This window comes from Pteropus alecto, unplaced genomic scaffold (genome assembly GCF_000325575.1).
Source record: "Pteropus alecto unplaced genomic scaffold, ASM32557v1 scaffold206, whole genome shotgun sequence".
Classification (NCBI taxonomy): domain Eukaryota; kingdom Metazoa; phylum Chordata; class Mammalia; order Chiroptera; family Pteropodidae; genus Pteropus; species Pteropus alecto.
The window spans coordinates 570,683-596,771 of NW_006438906.1; the positions used below are offsets into that span (position 1 = coordinate 570,683).

Here is a 26,089-nt window from a genome sequence, read left to right on the forward strand (position 1 = left end):
GGCCTAGTGACTCAGGGGGAGGATGGGGCGTTTCAAGGGAGCTGTGAGTCATGGGGGTGAGCACCATCACAAGAGTTGAGCATATTTCCCCCACTCTGGGCAGAACTCTTCCTATCCCACTTCCCCTGGGTGTTCGACCTCCTTAAACAGGAGCCTATGAATAGAGAATACTGGTAGAAGGGATGAAGCAGCCTGATCTCAGACAGAGTTCAGAGACACAAAGAATGGTGTTTAGGTCTCTGAATTAAAATGTATCCCTATCTCAAGAGCCCTTGGAGTCCCTCTAATGAAGGCAAAAGAACATCAATATAGAGTAAGAGAAGAAAAGAATACCATTTCTCGATGGAAGGAGGTAGGATCCCATTTCAGGACTTTTTCATCCGCTCTGGCATGAAGGAAGCTTCCTAGGCTCCACCAGTTCTCTGGTCTCTGGAGCTCTGGTTTGCAAAGCAAGGAGAGATGAATGAGAGTGGGGATATTTGGGGACTGTGTAGGAAAAGCAGGCTGATTTGGGCGGTTGTCCAGCTGTGTCTATGAAAGCCCTAGGACGTCTTATTAACCAGCCTCATTAGAGGAAGGGCAGGGGGTGAGAAGTGTGAGGCCTATGCCTTTGAAAGTGTTAAATGGCTGGGCGGGGAGCTGCTTTGTATTCCGGCAGATGTGGGGTTAAGGAGATGGGCGGGGCGACTCTGGGTAGGCCTGCCCCCTGGCAGACCAATGGGCGTGCATCTCTTGGAGGGGGCGTACCTCACACTTGAGGTCGTGGGGAGGCTGGCCTCCGATGGGCCAATGACCATGGTCGCTGCCGTGGAGGGCGTGGTCTGAGGGGGGCGTGGCGGCAGCGGCGGCAGCGGCGGGGGTGTTAGGACGCTGGGCGGGGCGGGCGGACCCATCAGCTGGTAGGAAATGGCCTGTGAGTCAGAGGGGCAGCAGAGTCGGCAGCGCGGAGCCGGGGCGGCCACGGGGAGGGACAGCCGCGGGGAGGGGCGCAACAGCGGCTGGAGGGCTGCGGGCGCCAGGGCCCGCTAGTGTTGCACACGAAGCTGAACAGAAAAGAGCCTAGCAGATCAGGGCTCAGCCTGAGCCACCCTTTGTCTGGGTTGGGGGCCCGTGGCGGGGTGGACCCGGGATTCGAGGGGAGGGTCGGGACGGAGGGGCCCGGAGCAGCGACCGCCGTGGCGGAGCCAATTTGGGAGCGGGGTGAGTGTGTACTAGGGGGAAAAAAGCAAATCTACGAAGCTCCAGTAGGGAATGGGGCCTGTCCCAGGCTGTGGGGAGGAGAGAAGGGTGAGAAAATCCTAGTGGGGGTGGGGGATCGTCCAGAATAAGTAGTCCAGAAACCGGGGTGAGTCTGACGGGTTCAATTTGGAGTTGGTGCTAAGATCTGCTCCCTCTCTACTGAGGGTGGAGAGCTCTAGGCCAGTGGCCAAGGGGGCAGTGAGCAGAGGTTGACCTTCCTACCCACAGTGGTGATTCATGGAAACAAGCCCCCTAGCTTGTGTGAATGTGTGTAGGGACAAAATGTAGAGCCCCTGGCAGCAGTTCTCTCTGAACTGAATGAGGGTAGAAAGCACATGGAGAGGAGTTTTCCTTCCATCCTCCTTAATCAGTGTAGAAATAGATATCTTTAATATTGAAGGGAAGGGGAGAGTGAGCCTGGAAACTTGTAACTATACCAGTACCCACCCCACCTCCCAGGCCTAGCAGGTGTCTGAGGGTACAGACCCCATGGTATTCTGGGACTTGTTGTTTTTGCTGGCTTTGCTCCTTTGGCATGTTGGGAGCTGTAGTCTGCCAGTCAAAGCCTGGCACAACTGTCTGACGCTAGCTACTGCCTACCCCTTGCACAGAGAGGCGGTTTGGCCTACCCTTCCCCCAAAGTCCTGCCCCATGAGTCAGCTTGAAGCCATGGTCTAGAGCCAGACTGGCTAGGTGGCAAGGAAGTGAGTCTTAGAGCTTTTCATTGACAGGGCAGGAACTGAGAGAGCTTTGGGGTAATGAGCAGATGCCAGGCATGCTGGGGTCAAGTAGGGCATCATGTCATCACCTGGCTTCCCCAGGGTAAGGACTCGAGGCCAACTGGAATGACCTGGAGGTGGGAATACTAAGGAAAAGGCCCTTCCTGAATCTGTATGGCTTGGGTAGAGGAAAGGAGGGGTAGAGAGAGTACAGTTTGTACCCTCTGACAACACTGCCATTGGCATTCTGCCCTTTCCAGCCACCCCACCCACAGGGAACCAGAATTTTCTTAGGGATCCCAGTTCTAATGAGAACTTGGTGAACTAGGTTAGTGTGGGACACAATAATGGGAACTTAGTGTAGAAGAGCTTTTCAATCTCTGGGTGCAAATCTTCTTTCCCTCCCTGCCCTCCTCTCCTGCCTCTGTTATTGCTGATTCTCCCTGTATTAATTAATCTCTGTTTCTCTCATTCTGGGAGTTTTTCTCTTCATTGTCAGGACTGCTGCCCAGATCTCTGGGACTTGCATTCTACTTTTTTGAGTGCTGCTATGTGCTTATTCCTGTGCTTAAAGTTGGGTGGAGTGTGACACAGACCTATCCTCAAGAAACCAGTTTATAAAATGTCTTACAGAGCAGGCAGAACTGTCACTGGGTTACAAGAGATAGTGATACTGCCATAGGTGAGGTCTCAGAGGAGAGAGAGATTTGTGGTCTGGGGTGGCCAGAGTAGGCTTTCTGAAGGGGATGGCATTTGGTCTAGCCAAGGAGGAAGGGTAGGGCTTGGGGAGGCAAACAGAGGGCATTTCTTGAAGGAGAAAGGGCATTGTGGATGTCAGGTAGCACAGGCTCCTGCCCAGAGGAGAAACTTGATTCTGGGAGCAGTATTTCCTCTCATGAAGGAAAATAGTCTTTAACTTGACATTCTCCTCACCCAGCATGGGCTACTGAAGGTGGACTAGTCGGTGAAGACCTTGTGCCCTAGCAAAAAAACAGTGGTTTGGGGTTTTGGGTGTTGGATATGTGTTGGTCGTGTTGGGAGGAGTAGAAAGGTACCCCTAGTTGCTTCCAGCTGTCTGACTGCCACTGCCTTATCTATAGTTTGCAGGGCCTAGGGGGAGGGGTAGACCCTGAAAAGTGCCTTCTGGCAGTGCCTCCCCCCAACACTTCAGAGTTGTTTTTGGTTAGATTTGTTGCCTCTAGTTAAAGGGACAGACTGCCTGCCTGCGGCTATTGGGAGTTTAAGGCTGAATGGCCTACTTTGAGGTGACTTAAGGTTTGTACCTCTAAGGAGTGCTTGGGGGGGCGGTGGGAATGAGTTTCTGCAAGATCTCTGCCCTTAGGGCTCTGGGGTGGTACTTGTCCCTTTGGAAAGAGACATATGGGAAGAGTTGTGCAATTTGGTGGCCTTGACTAGAGGGCTGAATTCTTGCCCTGGCCATCTCTCAGCTGGCATGTTCTCTTGGTTCTTGGGGTATCTTATTCCCCCTCCCATTCAGGACAGGAGTCCCCAAGATGGCAAGTAGTCATCCTGCCTCAACTTATCAGATCCTTACTACATTGAGCCAAGACCTGCCTCTCTATGACTCCTTAGGTAGCCCAGCTTTACCCTCTGGGCCCTGGATCTCAAAACTGTCCCTTCTGTTTCTGAAGAGCTCCTCATATGGGAGGAAAATGTCCTGTGGTGTATCCTATTGGTCCACAATAGGAGAGGAGACTTACCACTGACTGCAGGGATCCTGGCTTATGTCTGTTTTTCACTCCTTAGGGTCCGGCTGAGCCCAGGAGCTGCACGGAATGGTGGCAGTCACCTTGCCAGTGCAGCGGGCATGGACCAGACTGCAAGCTAGGAGAGCAAGGCATCAGTCAGGAAGAGGGAACACACAACTAGGCTTAAGACCTCTTCATCGGGGTGAGTGCCAGGGAGAGGGAGGGGGAGCAGGTCCAGTAAGAAACCTAAGCTAAACATGTCACCCTTTCAGAAGTTCTGAGGTGGCCTCGGTATTCCATTAATCCATCTGGAGATTTGGATACCTTTACCCTTAGGACTCTGCAAGATCACCTCTTCAGGCCAGGGGAGGATCTGAAACTCAGCTGGGGGAAGAAGATTCACTGATTCCTCTGACTACCTTTTCTTCTCTTCTCTTGCACAGATGTTCCCAGGCCCCCCAGCCCAGGCCCAGCATAAAGGCTGTGGGGGGGGGCCCCCCTGACCCAAGTGGGGGCTTCATGCGCCACGTGCAGGCGGAGCCATCTCCATCCTCAGAGACAGAGGCTGGCCCCTCGCAGCCTGCAGTCAGGCAGGGGGCCCTCCAGGGTGGCCTGCTCATGGGCTATAGCCCAGCAGGGGGGGCAACATCCCCCGGGGTCTACCAGGTATCCATCTTTTCCACTCCAGCTGGTACCTCTGAGCTGCATAGGGCCCTGAAACGGCCAGCCCCGCCCATTGAGGGTCCCAGGGAGCTGAAGAGAGGCCCTGGGCTGGGGGCCAGAGAGGGACTGCCTCCTGAAGAACCATCTACAGTGGGGCTTTTGGGCCCAGAGGGGCTGGGGCTGGGACTGGGTGTGGCCAGCCAGCATTTCTGCCATCATGGCCTCTGTGTTGTAGAACAAGAAGGTAGCTCCACCTCACCTTGGACTTCAGTGGCCCAGAGTCCCCCCTGGTCCCCATCAAATGCTTCCTGCAATACTTTGCACACCAGAGACTGGGCTTCCCCAGATCTAGGGGGACAGAGGTCCCTGGGGGAGTCCCCAGGGCAAGCCCCTCCAGGCCAGCTGCACACACTTGACACTGATTTGCACAGTCTTGCACAAATAAGGGGTAAGAGCCCAGTGGCTGGGGTGGGCAATGGGGGCAGCCCCTGGCCTAGGGAGTCCCCTGGCACTGCCAATGGGCACAGTCCCGAGCACACACCCCCTGGCCCTGGACCTCCAGGCCCCTGCGCCACCAAGCGAAGGCTGCTTCCTGCTGGAGAAGCCCTGGATGTCAGCTCTGAGGATGAGGGGCCAGCCCCTCGGAGGCGCCGGGGAACCCTGGGTCACCCTCCTGCTGCCAACAGTTCTGATGCCAAAGCCACACCCTTCTGGAGCCACCTGCTGCCTGGGCCCAAGGAGCCTGTGCTGGTAAGCCAGGAGAGGAGGTAGTCTACTTTTTTAAAATTTATTTATAATTATAGTTGACATACAATATTATATTAGCTTCAGATATACAATATAGTGATTCGACATTTATGTACTTTATAAAGTGATCACCACAGTAAGTCTAGTAGTAACCGTCTGTCACTGTACATAGTTATTAGATTATTGACTCTATTCCCTATGCTGTCTGTACTCTACATCCCTGTGACTTATTTTATAACTGGAAGTTTGGACTTCTTAAATCCCTTCCCGTTTTCTGCCTAACCCCAACCCTCTACCTTTGGGGTTGTTCTACTCTTAAGTGTGAGAAAAAGTGAAGGCCTGGGTAGATGTTCCTATGAGAGCTTGTGATGAGCCCCTGCTCCCAAACACATCTGGCCTTCACCCAATCTCTTTACCTAATCTTTCCTCTCCACAGGACCCAACAGACTGCAGTCCCATGGGGCGGAGGCTAAAAGGTGCCCGTCGCCTGAAGCTGTAAGTGAACAGCTTCTACCTCTGCCCTGTCTCTGGAAAATGGGGACAGAGGTCTGTAATTCTCTTTCTTATCCCTGGGTAAGGGACCCCAGGGCAGGAACCCTAGGTAATGGTAAAGTGTGGGGCCTAAGGACATGAACAGGCATCCCAGAAAACCTCAAGCCAACCTGCTGTGTGTCCCCTCCCCTACCAGGAGCTCCCTTCGAAGCCTCCGGAAGGGGCCAGGCCTGCTGAGCCCCCCCAGTGCCTCCCCTGTTCCTACCCCCACCATCAGCCGTACCCTGTTGGGCAACTTTGAGGTAGTTTCCCTTGGATTCTGTGATTGGGGGACCTTGGGGGAAGTGGGATGATGGAGTGTGGCTTGGATGGATAATGAAAAGAGTTGGCATCTCTCTCATAGTGTCTTCCCACCCCAGGAATCATTGCTGCGAGGACGCTTTGCACCATCTGGCCACATAGAGGGCTTCACGGCAGAGATTGGAGCTAGTGGATCCTACTGCCCCCAGCATGTCACGCTGCCTGTCACTGTCACCTTCTTCGATGTTTCTGAGCAAAATGCCCCGGCTCCCTTCCTGGTATGATCTAATTTCAACCCAAAATCAGCTCTTGAAGAGGAGGTATTCTTTAGGTGTTCCTCACCTAGGAGAGAGTCAGGGCGGTAGGGAGAACTCTAGTGTGGGGCAGGGGCCAGCTCCCAGAGTGAGATTGTGGAGATGGATGAGTAGGGCTCTCTCCGTGCCCACCTTGGCTGATGGCTCCGTGGCCTTCCCAGGGCGTCGTGGACCTGAACACCCTGGGGAGGAAGGGTTACAGCGTGCCCAAGGTGGGCACCATCCAAGTGGTGAGTTTTCCCCGAGGGAGAATGGGAGTGGGGAAAGGAAAACAGCACCTAAACCTTACCAACCTTGCCTATCCTGTCCCCAGACCTTATTTAACCCCAACCAGACTGTGGTGAAGATGTTCCTTGTGACCTTTGACTTCTCGGACATGCCTGCTGCCCACATGACCTTCTTGCGCCATCGCCTCTTTTTGGTGCCTGTGGGTGAGGAGGGAAATGCTAGTCCCACCCGCCGCCTCCTCTGCTACTTGCTGCACCTCAGGTGAGAACAGGGCCTAGGGACAGCTGGGAAGGCCCAGGTATCTTTCCCCAATCCAGGTATCCCTTCCCTGAATAGGATCTCATCTTGCTTCTCTACTGTCTGGCTCCTTACTTTGATCATCCTGTTCTCTAGGTTCCGGAGCTCCCGCTCAGGCCGCTTAAGCCTGCATGGAGACATCCGTCTGCTTTTTTCCCGTCGGAGCCTGGAACTGGACACAGGGCTCCCCTATGAATTGCAGGCTGTGACTGAGGCCCCTCACAATCCACGTTATTCACCTTTGCCCTGATTGCCAGTGCCCTGCACCCACGTGGGCCACATACCAGCCCATCCTGCTACATCCTCGACAGAGCAAACATGTGGAGAGGTGGCAAGAGAACTTTCAGGCTTGAATTAAAGCCCTCACCATGCTCATGCCCAAATTGATTATTTGGGTGTTTAAAGCTTCTGATCATTACCACAATTTGCCCTACTCTGGGTTCTCCACGTGCCTGCCCGCCCCCCCTTTGGAATTCCCAATTCAGCTTAGGTAGTGGGGAGGAACCAGAGCTACCTGGAGGTTGTCCCAAGTTCCCAGGCAAGTCATGCCAGCGTTGCCTCCCTGTCCTGGGCAGGGGCCACTTATTATTTTATTTATTTTTAATTTATAATTTATTCAAATTGGATTGCCTTGGTAACCTCCCAAACCTGACAATTGGCATTGCCCCTCCTTTTTTCCCACTCTCAGATACTGCTCTAGCTTCGAGAGTTGAAGAGGCTGATGTAGGGGCTGAGGGAGAACTGCTCTCCTCAGCTAAGGGCAGAGAGGTTATCCCAGAAGGACTGAGTCACTAGCCAAAGACTCAGCTTCTCCTGCCCTTTCCTATTTTCTTCACTTCCCCTACCCTCTGACCCCTCTCTGAAAGACAACTTATGTGTGTGTGTGTGTGTGTGTGTGTGTGTGTGTGTGTGCACATGCTTGTGTGTGTGTGGTATGTGTGTGAGAAAGAGAGTGTGCATCCATACACACACACATGGGGGTTAACTGCCCCTCATCTAGGGCTCCAGACTCCAGTTGCCCCTTTCCTGCTTGTGTCTCCTTGCTTGGGGTCCTGACTGAGGAAGGTGTTTAAGGGGCAGAGTCAGGGCCAAGGATTGGGGTGCCTCCTCTCACCTGGCCAGACTCTGACCCACCTACCTCAGCTGGGGTGAGGGACACCCCTCAGACTCAGTCATGTGGTTCCCAATTACCCTATTCCCCACTCCAGACTCTGACCCAGCCTTAGCCCTGACTCCTGGGGCTGGGCTGAGGGGAACAAGCATTTGTTGAAACTTGAAAAAAGAAAAAGAAAAAGAAAAATATTGTACCTGGTACTTTTTTTTTTTTTAAGAAAAAAAAAGAGGAAAGAAAGAAAGAAAAGAAAGAAAGAGAAAGAAAGAAGAAAAAGAAAAGAAAGAAAAGAATAAATTCTTTTTTGGAAACTTGAGCTAAGCCCTACTTTTTCTATTGGGGAGAGCATGGGAATGAGAATGGGAATGGGGATCTTAACTGGAGCTGGGACTCTGCCCTTTCTCCCAGATAAGGGGCCTGAGGCCATGAGGTTTTCTGTAAGACTCTGCTGATTCTTAGGACCTGGTCTTGCTCTTTTCAGATAATGGAGTTGTGTGGTAGGGAAAATTCAGCTATAAAAGCTGATCTCTCTGAATGTGGATATGGATTCTTATACTGGTTCTATTGTTAATGATTTTAGCTCCTCTGCGCTTCAGTGCCCTGATATGTAAAATGCAAGTTGACCATGCAAGTCTGTTAAAGGATATGCCACAGGACCAGGGATGTCTGTAGTGTAGCATGCGCCGAACTAGGCTTAATGTTGGGGCTTGTGCTGGACACTTTATGCAAGGGGACCAGGGTCTATCAGGCCCTGGGAATAGGAAGAAAAAGCTATGATGCCCTGGGAAATGAGGGAAGGGGGAAATCTCAGTTCAATGACCGGGTAATGTTAGGTCCAGTCACTATGGCAACAGGAATGGGGTCAGTCCCCTGTGGGAGGGCTGCTTATAACACAGAAGGACTGCCAGAGAATGTCACTATGGCAACCATGGCTAAGAGTCAGCTCCAATCCCCTGGTCGCTATGGTGACAGAATGGGGCGGTTATACGCTCAGAAGAGTAAACTGAGTCTCGAGAGGGGGTAAACAACTCAGTAGGTGGTGGTATGGGGCCATCTGCACATGGAAAATAGCTTTCATTTTGGACACCATGTCCGGGATCTTGGCCTTGATCAGCAAGAACAAGAAAGAACTCCAGCCTTCAGCACTCTCTAGGTCTGAGTTTCCCAAGGAACAACTTGATGCACCGTTTCGCCAAGTAACGCTGATTGGCTGAGTGTGGAATGGGGGTGGAGGGAGAGAGAGAGAAAGGAAAAGACGGCCGGAAGTACATCCGGCGGAGTGAAAACAGGAGGTAGAAAGTTCAGATCCGGGCTTCTCGAATGACCGCTCTGCTCCGCGTCTCGTTGGTTCCGGAGGTCGCTGCGGCTGTGGGAAATGCTGGCACGCGCAGCGCGGGGAACTGGGGCCCTTTTGCTCAGGGTAAGAACGAGGCAACCTTCTTCAAAGGTTGGGCCAGAGATCACCTTGGTGCTCAGCTAAGAAGGAGAGGGATTCTAAATTTGGAGAACTGAGGTCAGAGGTCATGGTTCTCACGTGAGTTTCTCTCAGAGGATCCTTTGGGGTGGCGGTTTAGGGAGATTCCTTTGGAACAGGCTCCTAGAGGGGTGGGGTACCCAGCTGGCTGGGATCTCTGTCAACCTTCGTCTACCCGTTAGGGCTCCGTGCAGACTTCTGGCCGTGCTTCGCGCCGCGCCTCCTCCGGATTGCCCCGGAACACCGTAGTACTGTTTGTGCCACAGCAGGAAGCCTGGGTGGTGGAGCGAATGGGCAGATTCCATCGGATCCTGGAGCCTGTAAGAACCTCTACTGCCCACCCCTAGGCATTCTGATGCCCAGTTCCCTCACGACATTGGGGGATGGGGGTGGGACCTCCTTGGGGCTTGCCCTCACCATTGGCTTGCAAGTCCCCAGGCGAGGCCAAACCAGGCAGGGCCTAGGCTTCTGACTGTCATAGCCATGTTCCTGCCTTTTCCTATTGCCCTAGCATCCCACAAGTCCCATTCTTGGGAATCTCTCCTACCTATTCTCTCAGCTCCACTTCTCTGCATGGAGAAAGCTACTCTGCTGGCTCCCATTCCCTTGACTCTCCCATCCATTCAGGCGCCCAGCCTAACATTCCTATTTTTTCAGGCTTCCCTACCATTGACACCCTCAACCTTTACTTTTCTGGGCGTGTTATATGTTGATTCCCTGCTCACTTGAGGCCTAGCTTGGATCCCAACCCCCATCCTTCTGAAGACCCATGACTCTTCTTCCTAGGGCTTGAACATCCTCATTCCTGTGTTAGACCGGATCCGATATGTGCAGAGTCTCAAGGAAATTGTCATCAACGTGCCTGAGCAATCGGCTGTGACTCTTGGTGAGGGGTGCGGGTGACATGGGAGCTCTGAGGCCATTAGAATGTGGTTGCTGGAAATCCAGAGCTTAGGAGAAAGAGCTGATTGGGACCTGAGGCCTCACTTTCCTCCTTTTCTCTCCTGCATCTGCAGACAACGTAACTCTGCAAATTGATGGAGTCCTTTACTTGCGCATCATGGATCCTTACAAGGTACCTGCCTTCTGCTTTATTCAGCTCCTGAGTTAACTGTCTTCACTAAAATCTTACATCTAAGCATCTTACACTATCTATGCTCCTTTCAGGCAAGCTATGGTGTGGAGGACCCTGAGTATGCTGTCACCCAGCTAGCTCAGACAACCATGAGATCAGAGCTTGGCAAACTCTCTCTGGACAAAGTCTTCCGGGTAAGGGGATCTGAGCCAGAGTTAGGGTTTGAAGATTCATGCTTGCCATGCGTCAGTCCTTTCCGGGAGTTAAGATCAGTCTTAGGCTCTTCTCAGCTTAGACTCATGAGTGTGTTGAAGCTTACACCGCTCTTACATCTCTCTTCCTCCAGGAGCGGGAGTCCCTGAATGCTAATATTGTGGATGCCATCAACCAGGCTGCTGACTGCTGGGGCATCCGCTGCCTCCGTTATGAAATCAAGGATATCCATGTACCACCCCGGGTGAAAGAGTCCATGCAGATGCAGGTGGGGCCAAGGAAGACTTCTGGTTGCTCTAGTTGCATGGAGACCTAGACTCCCTTCCCTATTGTGATAGGTACAGTTGCCAATGTCTATGAGAGTTTACTCTGACTTGTTGATTGGGGTTGCTGGGGGCTTCCAGGTGGAGGCAGAACGGCGGAAACGGGCCACAGTTCTGGAGTCAGAGGGGACTCGAGAGTCGGCCATCAATGTGGCAGAAGGGAAGAAGCAGGCACAGATCCTGGCCTCTGAGGCAGAAAAGGCTGAACAAATAAATCAGGCTGCAGGTCAGCAGAGGGTAGAGCCTAAGAGAGGAGGTTGGTGCTGGGACAGGAACTTTGGGGTACTTTGACCTCAGGGGTCAATCTCTGTCTCTTCTTTTCCAGGAGAAGCTAGTGCAGTTCTGGCCAAGGCCAAGGCTAAAGCCGAAGCTATTCGGATCCTGGCTGCAGCTCTGACACAACATGTGAGAGGCCCCTGGTGGGAATGGGAGGCAGGAATTGACAGTGGAAGAGGTTCTTTTATCTACCCTTGGGAGAAGTTCCTGCCTTTGTGGGTTCCCTTGAGCAGGATTACATGATATCTTGTATTATGATCTGCATATCATCTTTTCAGAAACTTGATTTTTCATCTGTACTCTCCCACTCTACCTTACCCCCTTCTCTTAAGTCTGTAATCTCTGATTTTATCCCTACTGTGGCCACAGAATGGAGATGCAGCAGCCTCACTGACCGTGGCTGAGCAGTACGTCAGCGCGTTCTCCAAACTAGCCAAGGACTCCAATACTATCCTGCTGCCTTCCAACGCCGGTGATGTCACCAGTATGGTGGCTCAGGTTAGAGTGCCCTGAGAACCTGGCAGAGACTGAGACCCAACCCTATGACCACTACCACCACCACCATTTATATACCAGAGAGGTCTTCAGAGCGCCTTGAGACCTAGACCTCTTTTCATTCCTTGTAGAGAACAAATCTCCGAGAATGAGATATCCCACACATCCCTGAAGATAAGGAAGCTCTTGAAACATCTTTTTTTTTTTTTTTTTTTTTTTTTTTTTTTTTTTTTTTTTTTTTTTTTTTTTTTTTTTTTTTTTTTTTAAAGATATCTATACTAGTATTCTGAGAGTGGCCCTACTCTAGTAGTTTATACGATTCCTAAAACCAACTCCAAAACTTATAAGACTGATGTTTGAGAGAGAGAGAAATTAAAAACAAGCTGACTGACTACAGCCCCATCTTCTTTTTAGCTATTGATAGATTGTGTTATACTTTCTGCTGTATGTCCTCATGGCTCTCTCTGTTCCTCTCTTTAGGCGATGGGTGTGTATGGGGCCCTCACCAAAGCCCCAGTACCAGGGGCCCAGGACTCAGTCTCCAGCAGGAACAGCAGAGATGTCCAGGGCACAAATGGAAGTCTTGATGAGGAACTTGATCGAGTCAAGCTGAGTTAATGGAGCTGGGCTTGGCTGGAGAGGCTGGGGACAGGGAAGCAGCACTCCCAAACTCTGACTCTAGCCTCTCTGTTGAGAGATTTTGGTTATTATTTTTTTATTTGAATTTAATCATGTAATAAACTCACCAGTGGAAAACCAGAAACTGTCCTCCCTGAACGAAGTTGAGTAAGTCTCCAGTGTTTTCCTTGGGTGTCCACTCCCACCCTCTAGTCCTGTCAGGTCTTGGGAATCAGTTTCTCTGTGAGCAAGAATGAACCTGATATAATGTGAAATAATCTTTTCTGTCTTCAGGAAAAGCTATGGGTTAGGGTAGAAGGATTAAGGCATATATCTACTGAACTGCCAGCTGGGGAGTATAGTCCTCTTCCTGCTAAGTGTGGGGCTGTAAATTTGAGCAGGCGTTTGGGGATTTTTCATGAAAAAGACTGTCCTGGTAGGGTAGTGCTGCTGAATTCTTAAAGGGTCTTCAGGGACTGATACTCATTCGTTTATTCAAAAATATTTAATGATGTCTACAGTATGCCAACCTCAGTGTTAGACATGGGTTACAAAAGCAACTGAAATGCAGCAGTCTCTGCTTTCACAGAATACCAGGTCAAGGAGGGAAGACAAACAAGGAAGCAGACAGATACAAAGTGATAAGGGCTGTGATAGAGGAAAATTCTGGCTAGGGATTCTTGGGGCAGAAGCATGTCAGCTTGAAGGCAGCAAAGTTGCCAACTCTGCCATTGAGCTCAGGCTGGAAAAAATTTTTTTCTTTTTTCTTTATTAAAAAAATTTTTTTTATTATTATGGTAACATTGGTTAACAAAATCCAATAAGTTCCAAGTGTACAACAAAATAATAAGTCATATAATGCATTGTATGTTCACTGCCTATAGTTAGATTTATTTTTGTCACCACATATTTGATCCATTTTACCCCATCCACTCTCCCGCCCCGCTCCACACTCCAGTAACCACTAGTCTACTGTTCATGTCCATGAATCTTTGTCATGTTTATTGCTGTTAGATTTATATCCCACATATATATAAGTGATAGGTGGTTTTCAGCTTTTTCTATCTGACTTATTTCACTTAGCATGATTATCTCAAGATCTATACATGTTGTTGAAAATGGCAGTATTTCATCTCTTCTTATAGTTGAGTAATATTCCATTGTACATATGTACCACATCTTCTTAATCCAATCATCTATTGTGGGACACTTCGATTGTTTCCATGTCCTGGCCACTGTGAATAATGCTGCTATGAACATTGGTGTGCATGTTATCTTTTTCAGATAAATATTTTCAAGTCTTTGGGGTAAATACCCAGTAGAGGGATTGCTGGATCATATGGTAGATCAAGTCTTAGTTTTTTGAGGAACCTCCATACTGTTTTCCATAGTGACTGTATCAATTTGCAGTCCCACCAGCAGTGTATGAAGGTTCCTTTTTCTCCACATCCTCTCCATCACTTGCCCTGTTGATAACAGCCATTCTAACAGGTGTGAGATGGTATTTCATTGTGGTTTCGATTTGCATTTCCCTAGTAGCTAGTGAGGTTGAGCATCCTTTCATATGTTTGTTGGCCATATTTATGTCTTCTTGGGAGAATTGTCTGTTCAGGTCCTCTGCCCATTTTTTAATTAGATTATTTGTTTTTTTGTTATTGAATTGTATGCATTCTTTGTATATTTTGGATATTAGCCCCTTATTATAGGCATTGCTTGCAAATATATTTTCCTATTTAAATGGTTGTCAGACTGGAAAAATTAATGCATTCACCAAGCTAGGGTTTGAGGCTAGAATATGCAAAAGCCCATAGCTCAGGAGAAGTTGGAACATTCAGAGTTATATGCTGGGGCTGGATGGGGTAGGGGGTGTTAAAGGGTTGTGACTATATGGCAAGGGGCAAGTCACAGGGAGATAAGAGTCTTGAAGAATTTGGACTTTATCCTTAAGGTAGGGGGTGATTCATGAAGGGTTTTTTCCCCCTTCTATTGAAGAATTTTAAGATTAAGGTAATCACATTACTTAAGATAGAGCTGTTCTGTTACAATGTAGACAAGGTATTTGAAGGAAAGATGAGAGGCTGGAAGGACAAAGCTGCCTCATTGATCCCAGAGAGGGAGAGGAGGCCCGAACTAAGAGGTAAGGAGCCATCGGGATGGAGGTAGAGGAATGATTCAACATATTTCTGAATTAGAACTTATTCATTTGTCCATTCAATAACTATTTATTGAACCCCAACTATGTGCCAGACACCAAAGATACAGTAATGAAGAAAACAAAATTCTCTGCCCTCAATGAGCTTCCATTCTATTTGGAAGGGACAAACCATTAATAAGATGTATAGTATTTAAGATGCTGATGAGTTGTGCTAAGAAGAAATTAAAGAAAGGAAGGAAGGTGGGGAATTTGGAGGTGGGGTAATATTAATTAGAGGATTTCAGGAAGCCTCACTGATGTTACATTTGAGCTTAGATATGGAGATCGGGGGAATCTGGGAGTAAATTTGGACATCTGGGAGTAAAGCTGATAGAGGAAATGGCAAATGTAAAGGCCCTGAGGCAGAGCAAGCCCCTCATAACTGGAAGAACAAAGAAGCTGAGTGGATGGAACAGTTAAGGAAGTAAGTGGCAGCTAGATGAATCAGATGGAGGTGGGGAGCTGGTGTGTAGACTTACAGGGTTATATATATAGTACCACTATAAGAACTTAGGCTTTACTCTGAGATGAGAAACCACTGGAGAGGTTTTTTCTTTGTTTTTAATAGTAGCTTTGCTGAGATGTAGTTCACATACAATTCACCCATTTAAAGTGTAACTTAATTTGTAGTATATTCAGAGTTGTGCAACTGATGCAGGACAGGGCAAATTACCCCAAGTGGGGGAACTCAAGCCCTGAACTGAGAAAGCGTCCTTGGCTGAGCATAAGAATTCAAACACATGCCCAAGTTAGAGTCAAAAGGAAAGTTTATTAGAGAAGGGATAACACTCCGTAGACAGAGCATGGTCTCCTCTCAGAGGCAAAAAGTAAGAGAGACTTAGAGGGACAGAGACAATAGAGACAGGGACAGAGACAAGAGCAAAGGCACAGAGAGAACCTGAGTGTGTTTGGGGAATTCAGATTATATATCTTTCTTCAGTTTCTGTGAATTATAGTTTAAAAGCTTTGTTTACCCATTTTTCTTTGATATACATACAGTGAGAAAAGATTAAGATTATATAGCAAGAAAAGGTAAGAATATGTAGCTGCTGGCAATTCCGAGCCTTTGATCCATAGGTTCCCCATGTTTTTAGCCATAGGGAATGAATGATTTTATTTTGTGAAGAGCCCCACTTAAAGACTTTTTCTGTTTTCCCTTCACAGTGTGGGGAAATGGTTTGTTAGCAATCCCAGCAGAAATCTTCCTTTGTACTGCAGGTTTCCTCCTGGTCTGGCTGCAGGGCTGATTAGCATATTACATTCTCTAAATATAGCTTGATTTAACATTTTAGTTCTCTTATATTACAGCCATCACAATTTTAGAACATTTTCATCACCACTCCCCCATCTCCAACCCATCACAAAAACCCTGTGTCTATTAGTCACTCCCAGCTGTAGGCAACTACTAATTTACTTTGTAGATTTACATATTCATATAAATGGAATAATATAATATGTGCCATTTTGTGATTGGCTTCTTTCATTCAGCATGTTTTTAAAGTTCATCCATGTAGTAGCATCACTTTTTATGGCTGAACAATATTCCATTTTATAGACAAACCATTTGTTTATTCATTCATCACTGGTTCCACCTTTTGATTATTATGGATGATGCTACTATGAACATTTGAGTTTTTGTGTGGATATGTTTTCAATTCTCTTAGGTATATACCTGGGAGTGGAACTGCTGGATCATATAATAACTCTACGTTTAACCTTTTGCAGAACTGCCAGACCGTTTTCCAAAGCTGCTGCACCATTTTACAATCCCAACAGCAGTGTACGAGGGTTAAAATTTCTCCACATCCGTGCCAATACTTGTTATTTGTCTTCTTGATTATAACCATCCTAGTGGGTTTAAAATGGTATCTCTAGTATTTCTAATGTTGCGCATCTTTTCATGTGTTTATTGTTATTCACATAGCTTCTTTGGAGAAACGTCTATTCAGATCCTTTGCCCATTTTTAAATTGGAGTTTTTGCTTTTTTATTATTGAGTTATAAGATTCAGTGAGAGATTTGGAGAGGAAGAATAATAAAATCTATCAGTTGGAGTCAGCTAAGCGAAAAGGGGGAAATAAATATTATCCCTAATTTACAGAAGAGATATTGCCCAATAATGACAGTGTGTGGAGGAGCTAGGTTTAAACACTTTTATTCCAGAGGCCTAATTCTTAGTCTTAACCATGAACGGACAGTGGTTCCCTGAACTCACCTTCTAGCTTAGTCTCTTGACCCGAATTCTAAATTATTGTTATCTTCCATTAAACTCTACCTCTTGCCTGCCCTGCGCTCCTTGCCGAACTTCCTCGGAGGTGCCGGCAGATGGCGATGGGGCCCCAACAGGCCGCTCTGTCCAGAGCGCGCGCGTCTGTGGTGCCAGGCAGCGAGCGCCTCGGCTGCACTTCCGGGCCGCTGTTCAAGGTGAGCCAGGGTCTCCCCGAAGTAAGGGATTCCTGTCCCCCACCTCCCCCGCCAGTTCACAGCTTAGCGTGCCCAGTACCGGGGTCAGGGTGCCCAGGCGGGGGCCAGGAAGCCCCGGGAGGAGGCAGAGCTATCTGTACGACTAGGTCCCATCGAGGCCAAACCGACTTTAGACCCCGCGCCTCTGACGTGCTACGCTGGGGAAGTCGTGCCTCTGGTCTCCTGGCGATCCCAGCTGTCCGGAAGCGGAGTGTGACTCCTCCTCTCCGTCTCTGTCTGGCGGCACCGTCAGTCTGGTCCGCAGGATTCTCCAGTAGCCGCGAGCCTTGGCCACCGCAGGGGTGTTGAGACTGGGAAGGAGAGAGGAGGAGAAACAGGCTGTCAGAGAGCAGTCTACGACTTGGAATAAGTTTCCCTCACGGACTGTATTTTTCATCATTGGGATCTCCTGGAGTACACTTGTAAATGCCTATGCTCCAGTTCAGAAATCCTGATTCAGTAGATCTGGGGTGGGGCTTGGAAATCAGCATTTTTAAAAGCCACTCCAGGTTGGTGTCCATAGTCTACGGATCTCTCCTTCACAAAAATGGTAAAACTGGTGGAGAGGAACATTGCATTGGGTTGAGCATGGAACTGTTTATTTTCAGGAAGGCTGCCAAAAGGAAGTGATTCTAGCTGGGCTTTGTGTTGAAGCACCAGAATATCCACTGGTTCTTTGCCCCACAGTGATGAATTCACTCCCCTGCCACCACCAGGATGCAGAAAATCTCAGTGCTGCTCTTCCTGGTCTGGATCTGCTTCCTCTTCTACGCCGGCATTGCCCTCTTCACCAGTGGCTTCCTACTCACCCGTTTGGAGCTCACCAACCATAGCAGCTGCCAAGAGCCCCCAGGCCCTGGGTCCCTGCCATGGGGGAGCCAAAGGGAGCCCAGGGCCTGCTGGATGGATTCCCGATTCTCCCGGCTTGTGTTGGTGCTGATAGATGCTCTGAGATTTGACTTCGTCCAGCCACAACGCTCAAACGTTCCTGGGGAGACTTCTGTCTCCCTGCCCTTCTTGGGCAAACTGGGCTCCTTGCAGAGAATCCTTGAGATTCAGCCCCACCACGCCAGGCTCTACCAATCTAAGGCTGATCCCCCAACCACCACCATGCAGCGCCTCAAGGCCCTCACCACTGGCTCACTGCCTACCTTTATTGATGCCGGCAGTAACTTTGCCAGCTATGCCATAGTGGAAGACAATCTCATTAAGCAACTCATCAGTGCAGGTCAGTCTGGGCCTCCTTGGAGGCCAGAAGTACTTTGGCAAATTCTTTAGAAGTCAGAGAGCCAGAACTTAGGGTGTCCAGCTGCATACTTGACTACGCTGTGAGAGGACAGGGGAGGAGAAAGAGACCAGGCCCCTGCATGCAGGAAACACAGGTCCAGGCTTTGTCCTTCTGGAGTTTCTAATCTGCATGGGGTGTTGGTTTTCCTTTTGAGGTACTCTCAGTAAAGGGGCAGGAGAGAAGAGACAATGTGGGCCTGGATACCCTCAAAAGTGTGGAGGAGAGAGCAGAGGGTCAGGCCCTGTTCTTTCACTGACTTGGAAAACACAATATACACCCAGGAAATACTGAGCAGCAGAGATAGCCAGAGACAGAACTAGCAGAGTCATTTGTAGAAACAAGGAGTAGAGTATGGTTATAAAGGAAAGCTTCCTGGCAGAAAATTTTAGACCTTGAAGGATAAAGAATTGCTGGATGGGATTTCTGTGCCTTCGGGTGCATAGTTGAGGTTTCTGATGAGTGTTTAAAGGGCCTCCTCTCCTTTTCTCCTGTCCTGACTCGTGCTCAGTCTCTGACCCACTCTCATGTCCCTGCAGGAAGGCGTGTGGTCTTCATGGGAGATGACACCTGGAAAGATCTTTTTCCTGGAGCTTTCTCACAAGCTTTCTTCTTCCCATCCTTCAATGTCAGAGACCTACACACAGTGGACAATGGCATTCTGGAACACCTCTACCCAACCAGTGAGCACAGGACCAGAGGCAGACCTGACTAAGACTGGGAGCTGGGGAGGGCTGTTTTAGTCCACAAATTCTAAGCTTCCCATGGGTGTGTTGGCCTGGGCTTGTGTCCCTAGACCTAGGAGCATCAGAGCCTGGCTGGGTTTGAGGAGTGGGCCTTAGTCCCCCGTGCTCAGTGTTCTCCCCTTCACAGTGGACAGTGGTGGATGGGACGTGCTGATTGCTCACTTCCTGGGTGTGGATCACTGTGGCCACAAGCATGGCCCTCACCACCCTGAAATGGCCAAGAAACTTAGCCAAATGGACCAAGTGATCCAGTGAGTGTGGGATATTGGCTGGGAGATCTGGTTTGTGTCTGAGAATCTCAGGTTACATGGTCCCAAGAGAAAAACTCCTTACCTTGGAGCCTCTTTCCTGGCTGAAGTCTGTCGTCTCTAGGGCTTTTTCTGAAGCTAGGGGCCTAATCCATCTTGAGTAGCTCAGTGTGTGGCTTTGGGTAGTAGGGTTGTTACTGAAGAGATATCTCTCTGCCAGTGGTCTAGGCCCTACTAATGGAAGTTATAGCTGGGAGTGAATGGGCACCTGAGAAAAACCTTTATTTGTCCCTACCCCCTGACACATTCTTTGGCCCCCAGGGGAGTTGTGGAGCGTCTAGAGAATGACACATTGCTAGTGGTGATTGGGGACCATGGGATGACCAAGAATGGGGACCATGGAGGAGACAGTGAACTGGAGATCTCGGCTGCACTTTTTCTGTACAGTCCCACAGCCCTCTTCCACAGGGCACCTCCAGAGGTGAGGCCTGAGGTGTGCTTTGCCTCCAGGTATTCAGCTTGCATCATGATCACAGCATCTTTGTGGATGCCTCTGTTTTACGCCCCCAAATTCATGACCCCCTCGGCATCCCCCACTCTCATTTCCTACCTACGCCCTTATGTCTTCTATCCCAAACACTGACTTCAGCTCTTTGGTTAACCTATTAATCCCTGTCCTTGTTTTATAGGAGCCAGAGGTAATTCCTCAAGTCAGCCTTGTGCCTACACTGGCCCTGCTGCTGGGCCTGCCCATCCCATTTGGGAACATTGGGGAAGTGATAGTTGAGCTGTTTGCAGAGGTCGAAGACTCCCAGCCTCACTCCTCTGCTCTGGCCCAAGCCTCAGCTCTTCATCTCAATGCCCAGCAGGTAGATAATGGTCTGGGCTTCCAGGGAACAGAGCTGGGGTGGGCATGGGAGAAGCATAGTGACATACTGTATTGTCCTTTGTTCAGTCTTAATCCCACCATCCGTAGTCATGTCCTTCCATTATCCCTTCCTTCTCCCCTGTCCTGGACAGTTTGGATCTTCTGGACAGATTCTAAGTATTCCCTTTGGTAATACCTATCCTTGACTCTGTTCCAATTTATATCTGACCTGTTCCCCTTGGCCTCTGACTTTTTCTGCCAGGTGTCCCGATTTCTTCACACCTATTCAGCTGCTACTCAAGACCTCCAAGTTACGGAACTTCGTCGGCTACATAATCTCTTCTCCAAGGCCTCTGCTGACTATCAGCGACTTCTGCAGAGCCCCCAGGGGGCCGAGGCAGCACTACAGACTGTGATTACTGAGCTGCAGCAATTCCTGCGAGGAGTTCGGGCCTTGTGCATTGAGTCTTGGGCTCGTTTCTCTCTGGTCCGCATGGCAGGGGGTGCTGCTCTCTTGGCTGCTGCCTGCTTTCTCTGCCTACTTGTATCCCAGTGGGCAACATCCCCTGGCTTCTACCTTTGCCCTCTCCTAGTACTTGTGGCCTGGGGTCTGGCTGGGGTCATATTGTGTGCTGGACTCCTAGCAATTACTGGGCTGAAGCTGGATCCAGTAGTTCTAGGGGCTATGGCTGCAGTGGGCTCCCTTGTGCCGTTTCTGTGGAAAGCTTGGGCTGGTTGGGGGTCAAAGAGGCCCTTGGTAGCCTTGCTTCCCATCCCTGGGCCTGTCCTATTATTCCTACTCATTCGCTTTGCTGCTTTATTCTCTGATAGCTTTGTTGTAGCTGAGGCCAGGGCCACCCGCTTCCTTTTGGGCTCATTCATCTTGCTCCTGGTTGCCCAGCTTCACTGGGAGGGCAAACTGCTTCCGCCTAAGCTACTCACAATACCCCGCCTTGGCTTTTCAACCCCAACAGCCCCGCCACGGCACAATAGCATGCAAGCCCTGGGGCTTGGAGTTACATTGCTTTTGTGTATAAGGCTAGCTGAGTTTTTTCATCGCTGCCCTGAAGAGACACCTGTTTGCCACTCCTCTCCCTGGCTGAGCCCCCTGGCATCCACTGTGGGTGGTCGAGCCAAGAATTTGTGGTATGGAGCTTGCGTGGGAGCGCTGGTGGCCCTGTTAGTTGTTGTGCGCCTGTGGCTTCGCCGCTATGGTAATCTCAAAAGCCCTGAGCCCCCTGTGCTCTTTGTGCGGTGGGGACTGCCACTAATGGTGCTGGGCACTGCTGCCTACTGGGCATTGGCATCAGGGGCTGATGAAGCACCCCCACGTCTCCGGGCCTTGGTTGCTGGTGCGTCAGTTGTGCTGCCTAGGGCTGTGGCAGGGTTGGCCGCTTCAGGGCTCATGCTGTTGCTCTGGAGGCCTGTAACAGTGCTGGTGAAAGCTACGATGGGTGCTCCAAGGACCAGGACCGTCCTCACCCCCTTCTCAGGCCCTCCCACTTCTCAGGCTGACCTGGATTATGTCGTTCCTCAAATCTACCGACATATGCAGGAGGAGTTCCGGGATCGGCTGGAGAGAAGCAAATCTCAGGGCCCCCTGACTGTGGCCGCCTATAAGTTGGGGAGTGTCTACTCAGCTGCTATGGTCACAGCCCTCACCTTCTTGGCCTTCCCACTTCTGCTATTGCATGCAGAGCGCATTAGCCTTGTGTTCCTGCTTCTGTTTCTGCAGAGCTTCCTTCTCCTGCATCTGCTTGCTGCTGGGATACCCATCACCATCCCTGGTAAATACTTAGCCCTGATTCATCCAAGGACAGTAGGGATATGAGTTTGGCCCCTTCTGTTTTCAGGGAGTGTTGCTCTTCAGGTTCTTCACTTTGACCCAGGGTCTCATTCCCCACACAGTTGGGAGGATCTTTCTGATGTCCTCTCTCTTCATTTAGCTTGTAGCCAAGGTAATTGAACCCTCTTCTTGGCTCCCAAGACCAACAAGGTTCATGAAGGAGGGAGACGAGTACTCCAAGACTCATTTCTTAAAGAAATGCTGCATCTTCATGAGTGCATATTCTGATTTTCCAGTCATGGGAGTGTTGAATTATGAATATATAATGTCATAGTGAGCTGTGTACATATGAGAAAGAGAGTGACAGCAGTGGGGTTCAGATTAGAGTAATGGGACTTCGTGCCAGAGAGGGAATTAGAATAACAGAGTGCTGACTATAGGAGACGGGTGATGGGGGTGTGTGTGTGTGTGTGTGTGTGTATGAGAATAATCATTGAAGTAGTAGTATATGATCATGGGGCAGTAGGCCATGTGTGTGTGTGTATGAGAATAATCATTGAAGTAGTAGTATATGATCATGGGGCAGTAGGCCATGGATTAGGGAATGGAATATGACTGTAAAGAGGTATATCTCTTCTCCCAGGTCCTTTTACTGTGCCATGGCAAGCAGTCTCTGCTTGGGCCCTCATGGCCACACAGACCTTCTATGCCACGGGTCACCAGCCTGTCTTTCCAGCCATCCATTGGAATGCAGCCTTTGTGGGATTCCCAGAGGGTCATGGCTCCTCCACCTGGCTGCCTGCTTTGCTGGTGGGAGCCAACACCTTTGCTTCCCACCTCCTCTTTGCAGGTACCTTCTCATTCCTCCTTTGCTTCTATTGTTTACTCGCTTTGTAGAAGGAAAGGAACCCCTGGATTTGAGTGGGGAGATATGATTTTCTTGGATCTTTGGCATCCCTTGGTGTGTGCTAATTGGAGGCTGAGCCAGCTAGGGTGGTTGGGGGCCAAGGTGGCCTGGTCCCTAGGTCTTTCATTAATTATAGCCTTTCCTTCCTCTGAGGCAGTAGGTTGCCCATTGCTCCTGCTCTGGCCCTTCCTGTGTGAGAGTCAAGGGTCTGGGAAGAGGCGGCAACCTGCAGGGAATGAAGCTGAGGCCAGAGTCAGGCCTGAGGAGGAGGAGGAGCCACTGATGGAGATGAGGCTCCGAGATTCGCCTCACCACTTCAATGTAGCGCTGCTGCAGCTGGGCCTCAAGTACCTCTTTGTCCTTGGTATTCAGGTGGGTACAGAGGAAGTGCATGCATTCTCATGTGCATACATCACATTCTTTCATACTGAGCCAAAACCCTGGGAACGAGCCTTGACTGAGCTACAGATAAGTGAAGTGGTTGCCCAAAGACTGTGGCCTCAAATGGCAGTATTGAAACTTGAACCTTGGTCTCTTTAATCCTTGTCTTAGATTGTTTCCTCCCTACAAGCTAGGTCTGGAACCTGCTTGTTGCATTTAGGAATTATTCCACTCGTGTTCAGACTGGAAAAACTGAGGTGATGATCAGGATTCTTTCCCAAGCTGTGGTCATGAATCCTCCTCCTTTCCTGTGGAGGCAGAAGGTGTGACTATGACATCTTCCTTCACCCTGGGAGGCAGAGCCTAAGTGTTAGCAGCTCAGATGAATAGTGTTTGCCCAAGGTCACACAGTGGGTCATGGGGAGGCCAGAAAAAGAATTAGGACTCCTAAGTGGTTGCCACAGCCCAGGGTTTTTTCCTCTGGTATGCACTACATTCCTACTCCCCATTCTTCACAAGGTCTTACAGCAACTCTCTCTTTGACCTGCTTTCTCTTTACCTTTCCAAGTAACTTAACACCTCCTTTCCTCCCTTAGATTCTGGCCTGTGCCTTGTCAGCCTCCATCCTCCGCAGGCATCTCATGGTCTGGAAGGTGTTTGCCCCTAAGTGAGTGAATATGCTTGAGAACTAGAGGTGTTGGGGTGGGGGGGAGGGCGGCGGTGGTGAAGTGTGGAGAAAAAAAATGAACATCCAGGGTGGACAGGGTTTTACCTCAGCAGGGAAAAGGGGTTTAGGGTCCCCTGATGTTCTCCACCATTCTTTGCAGGTTCATTTTTGAAGCCATGGGCTTCATTGTGAGCAGCGTGGGACTTTGCCTGGGCCTAGCTTTGGTGATGCGAGTGGATGGTGCAGTGAGCTCCTGGTTCCGGCAGCTAGTTCTGGCCCAGCAGAGGTAGCCTAGGCTGTGGATGCTGGCTCTTGGCCACAGGGAGAACTGGAGAACAGTCTAGTCTGGACTACATGGGTGCTGGATCATCTTCAAGAGAGGTTCAGCCACACCTCTTACCACTATGCAGCCAGGAGCTACTGGCATCTGGGACTTCATTATTTTATAATTAAAAATCATAGTGTGGCCTGATCCCTAACTCCTGCTTTGGATGCATCTGAATAACTGGGGGTGGTCTCCCAAATGGAATAAAGTAATGATGTAAATATGTGTGTTTGAGATGTGGGAGAGCCCCCACTGTCGTATAAGACGGGTCCCCAAACCCTGGGCCGTGGACTGGTTCTGGTCTGTGGCCTGTTAGGAACCAGACCACACAGCAGGTAAGCTTCATCTGTATGTGCTGCTGCTCCCTAGTGTTAGCATCACTGCCTCAGCTCCACCTCAGATCATTGGGCATTAGATTCTTATAGGAGCACTGGTCCCAGGTGCCAAAAAGGTTGGGGACCACTGGTATAGGGGCTTGAGGAGGGTCATTCTCCCTTCCCACCAGGCACAGATGGGATCAGCTATCTTCTGCAGACCTGGCTACACCTGAAAACCTTTGGGAAATGATGAGAATTGTGTGAATTTACTTACCCCAGCTCTTCCCAAAGCACTGCTATTATCCCACCTGCCATTTTCCTTTTCCGTGCAGCATATTTTATTTTATTTTTGCACTTTGACTGTTAACAGATGCATGAAAAGACAAGCCCAGACATCTTGGAGCACACAGACTTTCACTGTCTAAAGCCTCTATAGTGCTGTCTCTCCTGTACTGTGTCCTTTCACTCCAGAACACCCTTTGCCCTTCACTTCTATGGAGCCCTCACTAGTTTCCCACCCCATGTTGTCTTTTATGAGACCTACTTCCACAACGTAAAGCGTTCCACCTTGTCCCATTGATGATTCCTGACTTGAGGCCAAAACTATGAATCTAATACTCCTCATGCATGTCTCCTGTTCCCTCCATGCACCTCGCTATTTCATGTGGAAGTGCTGGCATGAAATCCTTGTGGAAATGTCCATCAAAGGAGTGGGGAAGAGGCTCTGAGAAGAAGGATCAGGACTAGGGTTTGAGCATACCCAGGACAGGAGGACATGAGACTACTGAAAGAGAACAGATGTTAAAATTGCAGGACAGCACCTACCTTTACTTGGCAGGAGGAAGAAAAGAGGCTGAGTAGCAGCGATTGTAAGGTAAAGGCATTCACTGCTGTAAAGGAAGAGTTCTAATTATTAATGGCCAACAGTCCCTAGTGCTACAGTGGTGAAAGTGTGTACTGTTTCAGGCAATTAGAGGATAGGACATTGGTTACTTGGAAGAAATAGGTTTAATAATGCAAGGCCCAGCTAGCCTGTAAGATGAATTAGGAAAAAACCCCTTCCTCTCCCTCAAACTAGTGGACACGATTCCCAAGCATCATTTAGTGAGTAGCCAGTGCCTTTGTGAGAAGAAATAAAGACCCCTTCTCTATCCTTATCACCCATAGGAAGGATTTCAGACCCCGGTCCCTCATCCTGTGTTCAGCCCTCCCCCCTTTTTCTTTTCAGGGAACCCTCTTCCCTGGAGCCTAGGGATAATCTGACCTGCCAACCACTGTTTCCTTTTCTCCTGATCTACAACAGGGGTCCCCGACCCACGGGATGAGGACCGGTACTGGTCCGTGGTCTTTTAGGAATCAGGCCACATAGCAGGTGAGTAGCAGAAGAGTTAGCAAAGCTTCATCTATATTCGCAGCTATTCCCCAGCACTAGCATCATTGCCTCAGTTTTACCTTAGATCATGAGGCATCAGATTCTTACAGGAGCACCAGTCCCTAGTGCCAAAAAGATTGGGGACTACTGATCTACAAGGTTCTTTTAGAGAAAGATATGTTAGCACATTGATTTATACTATTAAAAAATTTTATTCCTGCCTTTAACTTGACATCAC

General features: G+C 49.5%; 3 protein-coding genes across 11 annotated transcripts in view; all 3 read left to right on the forward strand.

Moving 5' to 3' along the window:
• Positions 1-8,031, forward strand: part of FAM214B (family with sequence similarity 214 member B) — an 11,868-nt gene extending 3,837 nt beyond the window's left edge. For 2 of the 7 annotated variants that reach the window (XM_025049707.1, XM_015592681.1), the window contains exons 2-9: positions 3,726-3,869; positions 4,111-5,080; positions 5,514-5,572; positions 5,766-5,871; positions 5,989-6,147; positions 6,345-6,413; positions 6,497-6,672; positions 6,805-7,095. In XM_025049707.1, coding sequence (XP_024905475.1) covers positions 4,187-5,080; positions 5,514-5,572; positions 5,766-5,871; positions 5,989-6,147; positions 6,345-6,413; positions 6,497-6,672; positions 6,805-6,958 — 1,617 coding nt within the window. In that variant the 5' untranslated portion in view covers positions 3,726-3,869; positions 4,111-4,186 and the 3' untranslated portion in view covers positions 6,959-7,095. Of the gene's footprint in view, positions 1-40; positions 353-917; positions 1,201-1,226; positions 3,234-3,725; positions 3,870-4,110; positions 5,081-5,513; positions 5,573-5,765; positions 5,872-5,988; positions 6,148-6,344; positions 6,414-6,496; positions 6,673-6,804 lie in introns of those variants that run through there. The other 5 variants (XM_015592685.2, XM_015592683.2, XM_015592682.2 and 2 more) reach the window with 5 other exon arrangements.
• A 1,045-nt stretch (positions 8,032-9,076) lies between these two features.
• Positions 9,077-12,456, forward strand: STOML2 (stomatin like 2). 2 transcript variants are annotated; one of them, XM_006916023.3, is made up of 10 exons: positions 9,077-9,239; positions 9,476-9,613; positions 10,080-10,179; positions 10,310-10,368; positions 10,461-10,562; positions 10,715-10,849; positions 10,986-11,130; positions 11,230-11,309; positions 11,550-11,678; positions 12,156-12,456. In XM_006916023.3, exons 1-10 carry the CDS (start codon positions 9,195-9,197, stop codon positions 12,291-12,293), a joined length of 1,071 nt encoding a protein of 356 aa, XP_006916085.1. In that variant the 5' UTR covers positions 9,077-9,194; the 3' UTR covers positions 12,294-12,456. The 2 variants fall into 2 exon arrangements, with proteins under 2 accessions (XP_006916085.1, XP_015448080.1); XM_015592594.2 differs by having other exon boundaries at positions 9,212-9,353.
• Positions 12,457-16,802: 4,346 nt separating this feature from the next.
• Positions 16,803-24,385, forward strand: PIGO (phosphatidylinositol glycan anchor biosynthesis class O). 2 transcript variants are annotated; one of them, XM_006916025.3, is made up of 11 exons: positions 16,803-16,910; positions 17,558-18,177; positions 18,774-18,917; positions 19,108-19,231; positions 19,550-19,709; positions 19,918-20,097; positions 20,359-21,883; positions 22,526-22,732; positions 22,947-23,161; positions 23,767-23,837; positions 23,998-24,385. In XM_006916025.3, exons 2-11 carry the CDS (start codon positions 17,667-17,669, stop codon positions 24,125-24,127), a joined length of 3,267 nt encoding a protein of 1,088 aa, XP_006916087.1. In that variant the 5' UTR covers positions 16,803-16,910; positions 17,558-17,666; the 3' UTR covers positions 24,128-24,385. The 2 variants fall into 2 exon arrangements, with proteins under 2 accessions (XP_006916087.1, XP_015448162.1); XM_015592676.2 differs by lacking the exon at positions 16,803-16,910 and adding an exon at positions 16,917-17,458.
• Positions 24,386-26,089: the final 1,704 nt, after the last annotated feature.

Excerpts from the sequence above, each read along its gene's own strand:
- PIGO (XM_006916025.3), top strand. The coding sequence starts at position 17,667 with ATGCAGAAAATCTCAGTGCTGCTCTTCCTGGTCTGGATCTGCTTCCTC. Across the intron at positions 19,710-19,917 it reads TCCACAGGGCACCTCCAGAG|GAGCCAGAGGTAATTCCTCA; the intron begins GTGAGGCCTGAG and ends CTTGTTTTATAG. Across the intron at positions 20,098-20,358 it reads TTCATCTCAATGCCCAGCAG|GTGTCCCGATTTCTTCACAC; the intron begins GTAGATAATGGT and ends TTTTTCTGCCAG.
- STOML2 (XM_006916023.3), top strand. The coding sequence starts at position 9,195 with ATGCTGGCACGCGCAGCGCGGGGAACTGGGGCCCTTTTGCTCAGG. Across the intron at positions 10,180-10,309 it reads GCAATCGGCTGTGACTCTTG|ACAACGTAACTCTGCAAATT; the intron begins GTGAGGGGTGCG and ends CTGCATCTGCAG. Across the intron at positions 11,310-11,549 it reads CTGCAGCTCTGACACAACAT|AATGGAGATGCAGCAGCCTC; the intron begins GTGAGAGGCCCC and ends CTGTGGCCACAG.